Below are 14,389 nucleotides of genomic sequence, written 5' to 3'. Positions count from 1 at the left end.
AGAGAGTGGTCTTTAATCAGTTGATCCAACATGTTGATAAATCGCACCTCCTTCATCCCTTTCAGTCAGATTTCCACCCAGGTATCAACTGAAACTATTATCACCTCATTGACTTCCATTCTGTCCTTGACCATGGCAATGCTGCCCTCCTGATCTTTTTAGACCTTACTGCAATTTCTAATCTAGTCAGTCACTTCTCTTCAAGACTATTTTCAACCGTATCTCAGGTTAGTATTGAATTGATTCTCCTCTTTCTTTAGAAGCCTTTTGTTTCTAGTTTCCCTCCCTTCCTGTAGATCGGTCCCCTGTCACTCCAGTGTGGAGTCCCACAAGGTTCAGTATTATCCACCCCCCCCCCCCCCCCCCACCACACTCCGTTTCAACATCTTCCTTAGTTCTCTAGCGTTTCTGATCCAAACTACCTCCATTAAATCCTCTCTTTAAGTGGAAAATATTCTCCTAGTCTCTATTCAGGACCCTTATAATCCCGATCTGTCCACTCTACAATCATGTCTAGATGCTGTCAACAGCTGGCTCATCTCCACCACCTTGTACTGAATCCTTCAAAGATGGCAGCCCTTGGGGTGTCTGGGTGGCCCTCTTTTCCCTCCATCGGGAAATGGGGAAGACTTGCAGCAAGTGTGCAGTTTTTAATTTTTTTTAAATTATCCTCCTCTATGTTTTCCTCTTTCCTGTTGATATTATGTAGTTCTTTTCTTTTTCTTATTTTATTGCAACCCGCTTTGATTTTACCTGAAAGGTCATATATCAAATGCCAACTAAACTAAGATTAAATTCTTGCTTTAAAAAGGTTTCATTTTTTTTCCTAAAGCACAACAGACCTGATTCCATTCTCAGTTCTGTGGGAAAAGTGCTCCACAATAAAGGCCCAGCTACCGAAAATTCAAGAGAATGCAAAGTCAATTCAGGAATCTATCTTCAAAAAAAATGTATTTAACAAGCAAATAAGCACAAAAGAATGCAATATTCATGTAGGGTTATAGAGGAATATTTTCACAGGCTTTCAGCCTATAAAGTTTTAAATACCAGAATTACCATTGCTAACATATTATAGCAAATGATGACAAGCCAATGCAAAGCATCTTTGGAAGTAAAACTAGCATCACTATAAAGGTTTATGCACAAACAGGACTGTAAAGAAAAAAAAGAAAGTGCTATGTACAATTCACATGCTTTTATGCATATATTCATCACCTGTCAGATGTCAAAAAATATGGGTCAACCTCTTACCACAGATGCTGTATCCTTAGTCTCTTCCACCCCTTCCTCCATCTCACTCAAGGTATCCAGGTCAAGATCTTTTTCCATCAACTCCTTAAGCTTTTTCCGTTTATTTTTGCTGCTCCCATAAATGCCTATATCATTCCGAGGGCTCAATACCTAAAAGCAAAGGACAACCATGGTGAAGAGGAAAAATCATGATTTACAAGAGGACGGAAAAGTTATGTCTTTATCTGATAGCTTTCTTTCCTTTAGTCCTATCAGACCAGTGCAGATCAATGGGTTAAGTCCATCAACCAGCAGATGAAGACAGAGAATAAAAGTAGTTCTTTATGAGTTGTCCCTTAAGGGTATTGTGCAGCTATAGCAAGTTCAGTATTTCAAATAGCCAAGCAGGGGCTACTCAGTCAATGTCATGTGTACTGAATGATGTACATCCTACTGACGTGCAGCACACTCACTGCATAAGGAATTCTAAGCCAAGGAGCACAATAGGAAAAGTTGACAGGAAAAGCATTTGCAAATAAGCCTGCAAAAGAAAGGAGGTGCAAGGATAACTTGCTTGATGCAAACAAACGAACGGGGAGGGATTCTGGACTGGTTTGATAAACTAAAGGAAACAAAGTTATCAGGTAAGACATATCTTCTCCTTCCTTAGAATCCTATCAGACCAGTCCAGACCAATGAGATGTAGCAAAGCAGTTCCCCAAAAAAGGGTGGGATGAAAAGAAGGCAGCAAAAAGCAGACAAGAGAAATAACACAGCTGATTTAACCAGACTGAAAAGGAGGCTGAACTAGACAGCATGAAAAGGAAAGTTGAGTGGAACTTCAGAAAAGGAGTCAAAGTGTTCCAGCTTGAGCTAGAGAGTCGCAGTCCTCAGACTGAAAAGGGGAAGATGAGGCATTCTGTCACGAAAGAAAGCATAGCTATGCAGCCTCGCAAGGGAGCCAGAAAGATGAAAGTTGGAAAAGGGAGTAGAGTCAATCAGGTTGCAAAGAGAGCGGATTAATCCAAGTTGAGAAGAGAGCTGGGCTATCGAGGTGGAAAAGGAGGTGCACTATTCCCCCTGAACAGAGAGCTGAACCACCCAGCTTGAAAAGAGAGGTGGGAAACTCAGACTTGAGAAGAGAGGTGGGAAACTCAGACTTGAGAAGATTCATTTTTTTTGTATTTATTATATTTCCTCCTCAAATCTATCTGTCCAAAAACTCTATGAATAACCAACAAACTATAGATGCCCTCTCCACATTGCACAACACTATTGTAACTCCACCAAAATGTAAATTGTAAGCCACTTTGAACTGAAACTTGTTTTTGGATAATAGTGGGAAACAAGAACGCATAAATAAAATAAATAAATAAACCACCAATTGAAAACAACCACCACCACCACCACAACGGTTTACAATTCAGTCAGGAAAAGAAAAAGGATCAGCAAGTCACGCCATGCAGTCCGAGCAGCAAACTATGTCATGAGAGGTGAGCCATGCCACCAAAGAAGAGGACTGAACTATAGAGGTAGAAAGGATGGCTGTGCTATGAAGCTTCAAATAAAGTTGAGTTATTTAACCTGCTAAGATCATAGATGAGAGCTGTTCTGCTCAGGAAGAGAATGGAATTAGTCTGGTCAACAAGAGGACCACAACTGACAACCTAAAAGGAAGCTGAGCCCTTCTGCCTAGGAAGATAGCTGACCTAATTGATCAAAATTGAAAGAGGAGGTACTCAAGCTGAAGCTAAGATATTTAGCCTGAGAAAAGCACAGAGTCCTTCAGCTTCAGAAATTGGCTAAGGTATCCAGAGTCATGCCCATTAGAAATACAGTGGTGTATTCAGTTGGTATTTCAAACTACATATACAGCTAAAGAAAACAGGCAACTGGACAGCCCACGAATACATCTGCTAAAAAGGTCTGAACACAGCTGCTGAACACAGAGATCTAGCAGTATCACTGAACCCCCTTTATAGAGAAACAATAGAGAGATGGAGCATGGTAAACCAGGGGTAAGTTTCCATGGAAACTAGATAAACAATCAATGGCATCTTGAAAACTGATCCTGATAGTCTGGGGAAGGAAATGATGTCTAGCATATGGAATAAACTGCTGACCAGAGCAGGCTAGAAAGACATCTCTTCCAGGGATACAACTCAGTACACTGAAAAACGCTGACAGACTAACCAGGGGAGCCATCAAGAGGAATACAACAAGACTTGTTTCTGAGGGGCTGACACTCGATCACCACTGAGAGCTAGAAGAGACACCCAAGGCTGGCTACTTGGAAAAGGAGACAAGCTGTCAGTATTATAAGTTAATCAAGAATATTGGTCTGGTAACCAATCAATTGGTGTAACCAATAAGGCAGAAACTTCAATCGATTTGCCAAGGATAGTCTTCTAGTGGAGCAAGTGAATAGTAGTCCTCAGTGAACCTAACAATTGATTCCTGCAGAACAATCAAACACTTAAACTGAAAGGGGACAAATGAGAACTGATCCGTTAATGGTTTATTCTAGTACGGAAATACAATGAACCCACTTCACTTAAGAGGACTCGAAGCCTTCCAGCTGCACAAAACAGCTGAATGATCCAATTACACCAACTCTCACATCTCATCAAGAATGCAAGATCTTGAAGAAGAGGAGTGAACCCCACTACTGTAATATGAACAAAATTCAAATGTTACCCTGAGAATCACAGCTGGAGCTGTGCAACTTCTGAAACAATTAGGCTGCTATGATAAGAGCAGCATCTTTACTGACTGAACAGAAGCTTCAACGTCCACAATTGCTTCCCAAGGGAATATAAACCATACATATGGCCGAGCTATCTGGACGCACAAGCGGAAACCAGCCTCTGCTAAACAGAGATGGCGTGAGCTGCTGTGAGACTCAGCTGACTGTTGTAGCTGTGCGAAGAAGTTCAAAAGTGAGGACATAGAAAATAGCACCACTAGCTGCTGAGTATCATGAAGAAGCAGAGAAGCATTGGCTATGACAGCCAGCAGTTGCAAGTGCAGCATATAGTCTGCCATTAGGGCTAAAACAAATGCAGCTATAGCCTCAGGGCAAAAAAAAGCATCGGATTCAAGTCCTACTGATGCATGGAGCTGAACAGTTGGATGACACAGGAAAGCCAGTGTGGCTATTACAGACTGTTCCAAAGGAGGAAGTTTAGGCTGACATGGAATAATGCTGCCTACTGGAGTAGCTAAGGTAATGAGGCATCTGCTTGTAGCAGGTGGATGAAAGCAGTGATTACTGATGCTGTAACCATGTCAACTAGTCAAATACTGCTGCAAACACTGTATAGAGGAGACCACTATAGCCGCCTTAAGACAGACAACCAAATTTTAGATCATTGTACACTAATGTCCTACAGCCAGATACTGCTACAGCAGTTGCTATACAACACTCCTTTAGCCAAAGCAGACAGCTATACACCTGACTGCTGTGTCACATCAGTGCAACACCAGAGGAATGCACAACTTGCCATATAATGCCCCATATCCGGGTGTTGAGGATGTATATGACCAAAGGCTGCTGTAAAAGCACAGGGCATCAAAGCACTGAAGTACAGATCATTTATTATGGAGAGCAGCAGCCACTAGCATGCTTGGAATGCAGTCCAGAATTAACCTTGCTTAATTTTTTTTTTTTTTTTGGCTTTACCAGGCAAGGCTAGCAATGCCTGTAACTTGAAATAAAGAAGAGCACTACCTATATAGTACTTAGAAGACTACAGAGGGAGAAGGAAGCAAATACAGATAAGCTCCCCAGAAAATAAACTACTGATGTCTAAAGAGGAAAAGCAAGGTTGATCTGTGAAACAGAGAAAGGGTGGACGCCTCATTAGCAGAGTCAACTGCAATATAACTGTGCAGGGGCGTAGCCACGGGTGGGCCTGGGTGGACCTAGGCCCACCCAGTTTGGGTTCAGGCCCACCCAGCAGTGGAGGCAGCGGAGCGGAGGGAGCAGGCTGAGCTCCGATCCTGCATCTGCCTCCCTCTCTCTCATGGCAGCGCTTCCCAGACGCTGCCTACCGCCGCCACGATCGCAGGATCTACCTCCCTCCATCTCAGCACTCAGCAGCAGCGATTCATTCATACACGCTGCCTCCTGCTTCTAACCCGGAAGCGTCTTCTCTGCTGCGTCCTGCCCCCATTATCACAACTTCCTGTTTCTGCTGGGGCAGGACGCGGCAGAGGAGACGCTTCCGGGTTAGAAGCAGGAGGCAGCGTGTATGAATGAATCGCTACCGCTGCTGCTGAGTGCTGAGACGGAGGGAGGTAGATCCTGCGATCGTGGTGGCGGTACTAGGGCAGAAGGTAAAAAACAGACACCAAGGCAGACTTGAGTTCCCCAGTTGAAATGCTAATTAAATTCATCAAAATGCTAATTAGGTGCAGAGTCCTGGACTGCCTGTGATGTGCAGGAGACTGGTGTGGCTCCTCTGGTGATCCCATCCTTTCTTAATAATTACTTGCTTAAGGATGCTGAGAGAAAGCGAGCTAGGTGCGACTGAGAGCTGGTCAACAAACAGCTAGCTGCCCCTCATCCCCCTCAGCCAGGGGGCTTAACCCGGCTTCACTGTCTCTCCTCTCCTTTTTCCCCCCAACTCAACTGGAGTCTGATCCGGCTCTAGAAACCAATGCGGAATGGTCCTGTCAGATATGGGAGTGAGAAAGCAGATAGTGAAATCCTACCGTATAAATCACTGCCATAACGTAATCAATGAAGCACTCAAGGGCAAGAATGAGGGCTGACGAGACATATCCGGACATGCAGGCAGTCCACTTATATTTCTATGCTTTTGCTCAGTACAGACAGGTCCACAGAAGTTTTCTGGGGGGATTCTAGCTTGAGAAAGAGTTTTTAAAATGGATAGACAAACCAGCTGGTTGATACAAGTCCAGGCAATATACGTTTATTGTGGTGTATTTAGAGAAACGCATTTACAAAAGAAAAGGGGATCATTTTGGCTATCACATAAGAACATCATAATTTCTTACAGGAAGTGGATTTTTTAAACTCAGCAGACATGTAATAAGAAAAGGAGAGCTAGATATGGGTATGGTTCTTACTGACAACTGGATACCTGCGTGAATGAGCATCACACATTCATAATATAAGAATAAATAATACGCAAAGAAACAGCAGACTGAGGATTGTGAAACAGGGTCTTGTGTTCTATACAGGCAGAAAACTCAGCTGCCTTTTTAAAGACAACCTAACCTCTACAACTGCTGCCAGTGTCCATGTTTCTCTGCTCGTTTCGAATCCCCACATAAAATATAACACCCTTAGAGAAACGTGTGAGATCTGTCAGAACCAGTCTGCTTCCACCACCCCTAATTCGACTTTTCTTTTTTGAAGAATTTCGTTTACGACTGATCATTCAACACCTCGTTGGCTCTGACTGTAGAAAAAAATATATGATAACCATCCTGTAATAAATAGTGTGACAAATTACTTCACAATGTGTTTCAGGCTGCTAATTATCATTTCAGTCCGGGGATTGTATGGAATAAATTATAGCTATCAAAAGGATACAGTAGTTCATTTTAGGGGATACTGATTTGTTCGTTGCGAACCGTCTCTCTGTATTTACCCACTTAGATGCCTGGCGTATTTGTATAATTTGTTTTGTTCTGCTGGGTATGGATGAATGGAGGGGGGCAGGGGAAAGAAGAGAATTGCTGGGTATGGATGGATAGAGGGGATAGGGGAGAGAACTGTTGAGTATGGATGGATGGAGGGGAGAGAAGAGAGTTGCTGGACATGGGTGGATGGAAGGGAGGAAAGAGGAGAGAGGAAGGTTGCTGGACATGGGTGGATGGAAGGAAGGTCAGGGGAGAGGAGGGTTGCTGGACATGGATGGATGGAGGGAAGGGTAGGGGAGCGGAGGGTTGCTGGACATGGATGGAGGAGAGGGAAGGGAGAGAGAAGAAATGCTGGACATCGATGGAGGGGAGGGAAGAGTGAGGAAGGAGATGAGATGAGGGAAAAGGAAGAGAAAAACTGCATATGGATGAAGAAAATAGGCAGAAGCTGGATCCACTGGACCGTCAAGTCTGCGGAGGACCCAGCTTTTACTTACGGATATAGAGCAAGAAATGAAGAAGAAAGGCAGAAAGTAAAGAAATAAATGGAAAGAAAGCCCTGGAAACGGAGTTAAGAGGACAGGTAGTAGAAGAATCAGATACTGGGCCAGCATGATTGTGATTACGACAAAATGAGAAAAATGGTGAAAAAAAGACTGAAAGGAGCAGCTCGCAGAGTAAAAAACTTGCATCAGGCGTGGATGCTGTTTAAAAACACCATCCTGGAGGTTCAGGACAAATATATTCCACGTATTAGAAAAAAGGGAAAAAAGACTAAACGTCAGCCGGCGTGGCTAAACAGTAAGATAAAGGAAATCATTAGAGCCAAAAAACAATCCTTCAGAAAGTGGAGAAGAGAACCAACTGAAAGTAACAGGATAGATCATAAGGAATGCCAAGCCAAATGCAAAGCGGAGATAAGGAGGGCAAAAAAGGACTTTGAGAAGAAATTAGCGTTGGAAGCAAAAATACATAGTAAAAATGTTTTTTAGATACATTAAAAGCAGGAAACCGGCCAAAGAGTCGGTTGGGCCGCTGGACGAAAATGGTGTTAAAGGGGCGATCAAGGAGGACAAAGCCGTAGCGGAGAAATTAAATGAATTCTTTGCTTCGGTCTTCACCGAGGAGGATTTGGGGGGGGACACCGGTGCCGGAAAGAATATTTGAAGCGGGGGAGTCGGAGAAACTAAACAAATTCTCTGTAACCTTGGAGGATGTAATGGGTCAGTTCAGCAAGCTGAAGAGTAGTAAATCACCGGGACCTGATGGTACTCATCCCAGAGTATTAATAGAACTAAAAAATGAACTTGCGGAGCTACTGTTAGAAATATGCAATCTGTCCCTAAAATCAAGTGTACTACCGGAAGACTGGAGGGTAGCCAATGTTACTCCGATTTTTAAGAAGGGTTCCAGAGGAGATCCGGGAAATTATAGACCGGTGAGTCTGACGTCGGTGCCGGGCAAGATGGTGGAGGCTATTATTAAGAATAAAATTGCAGAGCATATACAAAAACATGGACTGATGAGACAAAGTCAGCACAGATTTAGTGAAGGGAAGTCTTGCCTCACCAATCTAATGCATTTTTTTGAGGGGGTAAGCAAACATGTGGACAATGGGGAGCCGGTTGATATTGTATATCTGGATTTTCAGAAGGCGTTTGACAAAGTGCCGCACGAAAGACTCCTGAAGAAATTGCAGAGTCATGGAATCGGAGGTAGGGTATTATTATGGATTAAGAACTGGTTGAAAGATAGGAAGCAGAGAGTAGGATTGCGTGGCCAGTATTCTCAGTGGAGGAGGGTAGTTAGTGGGGTCCCGCAGGGGTCTGTGCTGGGTCCGTTGCTTTTTAATGTATTTATAAATGACCTAGAGATGGGAATAACTAGTGAGGTAATTAAATTCGCCGATGACACAAAATTATTCAGGGTCGTCAAGTCGCAGGAGGAATGTGAACGATTACAGGAGGACCTTGCGAGACTGGGAGAATGGGCGTGCAAGTGGCAGATGAAGTTCAATGTTGACAAGTGCAAAGTGATGCATGTGGGTAAGAGGAACCCGAATTATAGCTACATCTTGCAAGGTTCCGCGTTAGGAGTTACGGATCAAGAAAGGGATCTGGGTGTCGTCGTCGATGATACGCTGAAACCTTCTGCTCAGTGTGCTGCTGCGGCTAGGAAAGCGAATAGAATGTTGGGTGTTATTAGGAAGGGTATGGAGTCCAGGTGTGCGGATGTTATAATGCAGTTGTATCGCTCCATGGTGCGACCGCACCTGGAGTATTGTGTTCAGTACTGGTCTCCGTATCTCAAAAAAGATATAGTAGAATTGGAAAAGGTACAGCGAAGGGCGACGAAAATGATAGTGGGGATGGGACGACTTTCCTATGAAGAGAGGCTGAGAAGGCTAGGGCTTTTCAGCTTGGAGAAGAGACGGCTGAGGGGAGATATGATAGAAGTGTATAAAATAATGAGTGGAATGGATCGGGTGGATGTGAAGCGACTGTTCACGCTATCCAAAAATACTAGGACTAGAGGGCATGAGTTGAAGCTACAGTGTGGTAAATTTAAAACGAATCGGAGAAAAGTTTTCTTCACCCAACGTGTAATTAGACTCTGGAATTCGTTGCCGGAGAACGTGGTACGGGCGGTTAGCTTGACGGAGTTTAAAAAGGGGTTAGATAGATTCCTAAAGGACAAGTCCATAGACCGCTATTAAATGGACTTGGAAAAATTCCGCATTTTTAGGTATAACTTGTCTGGAATGTTTTTAACGTTTGGGGAGCGTGCCAGGTGCCCTTGACCTGGATTGGCCACTGTCGGTGACAGGATGCTGGGCTAGATGGACCTTTGGTCTTTCCCAGTATGGCACTACTTATGTACTTATGATCAGAAAAACAAGTCACCAGACAACAAAGGTAGAAAAAAAATCATTTTATTTTCATTACAGTGTTTGGAATATGTCCACTTTGAGAATCAGGTGCTCAACATTAAAAGTTTATATTTATTTACTTATTTATGGCATTTTATCCCACATTAAACATGAATTAAATTGGAACCTGGGATCATTTAATTTTTTTTTCCTGGAGAGAGTAATGCATTGCCTTCCCCACCCCCAGGCTCTCTCCCCGGCTATAGCCAGCTCTGCAATTTTGAGGGGAGGTGCACAGGTGGACCGGGGGGGGGGGGGGGGGGGCACAGAGGTGGACCGGGGAGAGAACCTGTTAAACATTTACCAGCACACCACTGTCTAGTGCCCACCCATCTAACCTGTTGGCCCACCCAAAAATTGACTTCTGGCTACACCACTGCAACTGTGATCTGGGGAATTAAGGGCAATTAGACCTCTGCTTCTGAAGTAAGTTGCAAGTGACTTATCGTTTTTTTCTTTTTTTAAGGAAATGAGCAAAACAACTAGCTAAATGACTAAACCAACTAATACAGCTTTTAAAAGAAATGAATGCTGAGCTGAGTGATAAAAGCAGGCAAGGCTGATCACTACAGTAAGAGGAAAACAAAGCAGAATGCCCCACTCCTAAAAGAACGCTCTATAAATTAACTGGAACACCTCCATGGACTGTTTTATTGCTACAATCTGAAAAGAACTCCACTGCTCTACAAGGAGAGAGAGAGTTCTATAGAATAACTAGAGCTATCTCCGTCCAGTGCAGGATTGCTGCAATCAGAAGGGAGCTAAGGAACAGTGTTGCCAAAGAAATAACTTAAGTAGCAGAAATCCTAGCCAACCCAGAAAGAACACACTGAAGACACGTGTGAAAGCTAGATTCAGTGTGTGAGAGAGTCCAGCCTGAAGCTCAGACATTGGGAGTCAACTGAAAATACAACGCAGAGGAGAGAAAGTAGTTAAAAATGTAATTTTCCCATCAATGCCCATCCTTAGGCAAAACAGGTCCCCAGAAAAAGGATTGGTAAAGTCAGGACCTGAGAATCGAAATGCAGATTTCCCATTCTGCTTCAGATCACTGGAAATCAATCACTGAGAAGATAAAACCCAGTGGTATTCCTTACCCACAAAGGAACATGAAAATATGATTATGCCAGAAACAATTAGTCTTACTGAGAAAGGAACTCCTTGAGGCTTTAGTGTTGTCAGTGCTCCAAACCAGATGCATATCAGTATAATGAAGGGGGTGGGGAAGGAGGAGGGATCTGTCCCCACCAAGTGCCACCCAAGCTCCTGCTACATCTTTCAGGTAAATAAAAAGGAGCTAACTTTGACCATTAAGAAAACTCCTGCTCAACTAACATGGGTCAGGAGCTGGCTGAGAAGCACCAAGGTAGAGCTGCACAGTCCATCTACCATCCGCTTGGAGACAAAGAATATACTGAACTTACTATGGCTGCACAATACCCTTAAGGGGCAACTCACAAAGAACTACTTTTATTCTCTGTCTCCATTCGTTGGCCAATGGACATAACCCATTAGCCTGGATCAGGCGTTCTCAACTCAGTCCTCTGGGCACACCTAGCCAGTGAGATTTTCAGGATACCCACAATGAATATGTGTGAGATATATTTGCATTCACTAACTCCTGGCTAAGTGTGTCCCAAGGACTGGGTTGAGAACCCTTGGTCGGGGCTGGTCTGATAGGATGCTAAAGAAGACATCATTGGATATATTTACAGACATCAAAGGAAAACAAGAATGACCATTAATCGCCGATGTTTAGTACAGTATTTTTATTTTAAACTATCATTCAGCAACAAGGCATGGACAGCTCGTCTGACCACCAGCTCAAAATTGAGAGCTTTTCAAAATTTTAAACATGTTTTAAACAGCATTATCAAGAAAAGCAAAAAGGCTAATATTGCCCTCTTCAGCTCTGCTGCAAATTACTAACTTTCAAAAAACAGAAAAAAAAAAGTGTTACTGCTGGGCCCCAAAAGCATCTAATTCTACACAAAACTTGGCGCATTTAGATCTAGCCATTGAAAAGCTTTCTAAGGGGCTGACCACATGCACACAAACTGTAGAATATACTGTATACAGACATTTAGTACAATCTCATAAGCCTCTCTGTTCTGTTGAAGATGCTAAAAATTCCATATTTTAAAACTTTACTGGATAAAGTAAAAAGAATTGTCACGTAACAAGGAATAATAAAATATCCTTTTTTGCCATGAGAAATGCATAGGGGCTAAATCAGAATCATCTAGAATGTAATATTTTCTCTTTTTCAATACCTAGAACTTGAGATTTTCTTTCATTTTTTTTCAGCAACTTTAAAATGGCCATACGATGATATAGTGGAAGTTGCAGATTCACAAGTAGCTACAAAGCTATACTTTGCAGATCACTACTACTTAAAAACAGAATAAAAGGAGTTGAAAGGAGAGCACTCAAAAAGGGTGGGGTCTACAGGGAAAAATACACCTTTAAAAAATATCTATGACTTTACCTGTAGCAGAGTGTAGCTTGAGTTCTTCTTTAGGAAGGTCCTTTCTGTGCGCTCCCTCCAGGATCGAGCTGCTGCTACTTGGGATTCCACCTGTGGCAAAGCATCAAGGCGCACAGGGATAGGTCGGCCTTTCACCAACAAGCTCTCCAACTGTTCCAGGTAAGCGTAGTTGCTGCCATTCTATGTAATGAATGACAGTACTGCATTGGTATCATCATAATTTTCTCAAGTCCACCACTACCACTTTTAAGATCAGACCTAAACTGCACATGCTAATGGTAGCTTTACAAGTCTCAAAGTTCTGTACTTTTTTAAATATATAATAAACATATCTGAAATTTTTCTAAAGCTAGATCAAATCATTGAACAATGCTAATTTCAAATGTAACAGGACATATACCTTGAGGAAAAGAGGCATAAAAGTATGCAACCCCCCCCCCCCCCCCCCCCCCCCCAAACCTCTAGTTAAGAAAAGATATTCTAAATATTTCAGCAAATTTAGAACACATTGTGAAAACAGGCCCTGGAACTATGGCAGAAAATGCATTCTAGTCTCCATTTTAGAGTATGCTGAAAGAAAAAGATTGTACCTAACAATTGCGTTTTTCGGCTCTGTTTATAACATCTCTATGATAAATGAATCAGTATTTTTAAAATTGATATTCTATCACGTCTTTACCCCATCTTTATCCTGGTTTCTCTTCAAAAGGAGATGCACTCAGGGAATGACGGGGGGGGACAAAGTTTTTTCCCCGTCCCCGCGAACTCTTTCCTTGTCCCCACCCCGTCCCCGTGAACTCTATCCCTGTCCCATCCCATCCCCGCACACTCTGTCCCTATCCACAGAAGCCTCGCTGTTTAACCACACTTAAGATTTACCTTTGGGTTTAAAAAGCAAATTCATGTGCATATAAGGACTGCATACACAAATTAAAACAAATGCACTTAAAATGAAATAATACTGGATTGGTCTGGCAAGCAATAATGAAACAGTGATGGAATAGTCATTTTCATAACAAGCAATAATGAGCACTAAATTTTCTAATCATTTTACAACTCCAAGCACATTTAATTCTTTTCTCACTATACAAAACAGGGAACCACAGAAAAACTGAAATAGAGATCTCCCTCAAGAAAGCCAGGTAAACACTGGTAAAAGAGAAACAGAAATGTAATTTCTCCTGCACTCTGCAAACTACAAAAATAGGAAAGATGTACATTTCACAAAGCAGGCACATCTCAGTCCTTAAAAAGTATTAAATAAAATATTTCTTTTCTACTTTTGTTGTCCGAGCACTTTATTTTTCTAATTGGGCTGGTCCCAGTCTCTTTTCCACTTTCCACGTGTCCATCTTCTCTAAATTCTTTTCCATGTTGGTGTTTCCATTTCTTCTCTCTCCCCTTGGCTTTGTCCTTTCCTTCTCTACATCTGTCTGGCAATGACCCTTCATTTCATGTCCTCCCCTTATTTATGTTTATCCCCCTTTCTCTCACCTTAGTCTCTGTTTCACTTCTCATCTACCTACTAGCTTTTACCATTGCTCCCTCTGTCTCTTACTTCATATCCAGTCTCCTAAACCCCTATCTTTTTTCACCCACTTCCTTAGCCCTCATTCCCATCCTATTAGCCCTCATCTACCCTCCACTGGATCTCATCACTCCGTCAGTCCCCAGCTCCATCCCTTTCTCTCTTTCATTTCCTTGCTTCCAAGGCCCTATACCCCATGCCCTTCCTTCCTCTTCCCCCTTGCAAGGTCGTGTCACTCTCCCTCCCTCCCTCCCTTCTTCCTTCCCTCCAAGGTCCGGTGTCACTTTTGTATATTTTTCTGGGTTATATTCACTTTCCCTCCCTCTCCCCCTCCACAAAGTCTGGTGTTGCTTTCCTTCCCTCCATCCTTGTCCAACATTTCTCCTCTCTTCCCTGCCCTGCCCTCCACTCCATGTCCAGCATTTCTCCTCTCTTCCCTGCCCTCCATCCATGTGCATCTCCTTCCTGACTTCCCTCCCCTCCATCCATCCATGTCCAGCAACTCTCCATTCTCTCCTGCCCTCTCCTCCATCCATCCATATCCAGCAATTTTCCTCTCGCCCCTGCCCCCTCTATCCATCCATGTCCAGCATCTCTCCCT

General features: G+C 43.0%; 1 protein-coding gene across 2 annotated transcripts in view; it reads right to left on the bottom strand.

The window, feature by feature from the left end:
- KDM5A (lysine demethylase 5A) overlaps nt 1-14,389 on the bottom strand; it is a 461,230-nt gene that overhangs the window by 89,832 nt on the left and 357,009 nt on the right. For both annotated transcript variants that reach the window (XM_030214276.1, XM_030214277.1), the window contains 2 exons: nt 12,261-12,440; nt 1,252-1,401 (listed from right to left, as the gene is read on the bottom strand). In XM_030214276.1, coding sequence (XP_030070136.1) covers nt 1,252-1,401; nt 12,261-12,440 — 330 coding nt within the window. The remainder of the gene's footprint in view (nt 1-1,251; nt 1,402-12,260; nt 12,441-14,389) is intronic.

Source organism: Microcaecilia unicolor, chromosome 9 (genome assembly GCF_901765095.1).
Source record: "Microcaecilia unicolor chromosome 9, aMicUni1.1, whole genome shotgun sequence".
Taxonomy (NCBI): Eukaryota; Metazoa; Chordata; class Amphibia; order Gymnophiona; family Siphonopidae; genus Microcaecilia; species Microcaecilia unicolor.
Note: the sequence above shows the minus strand (reverse complement) of the source record. Positions and strands in the feature narration are given on the sequence as shown.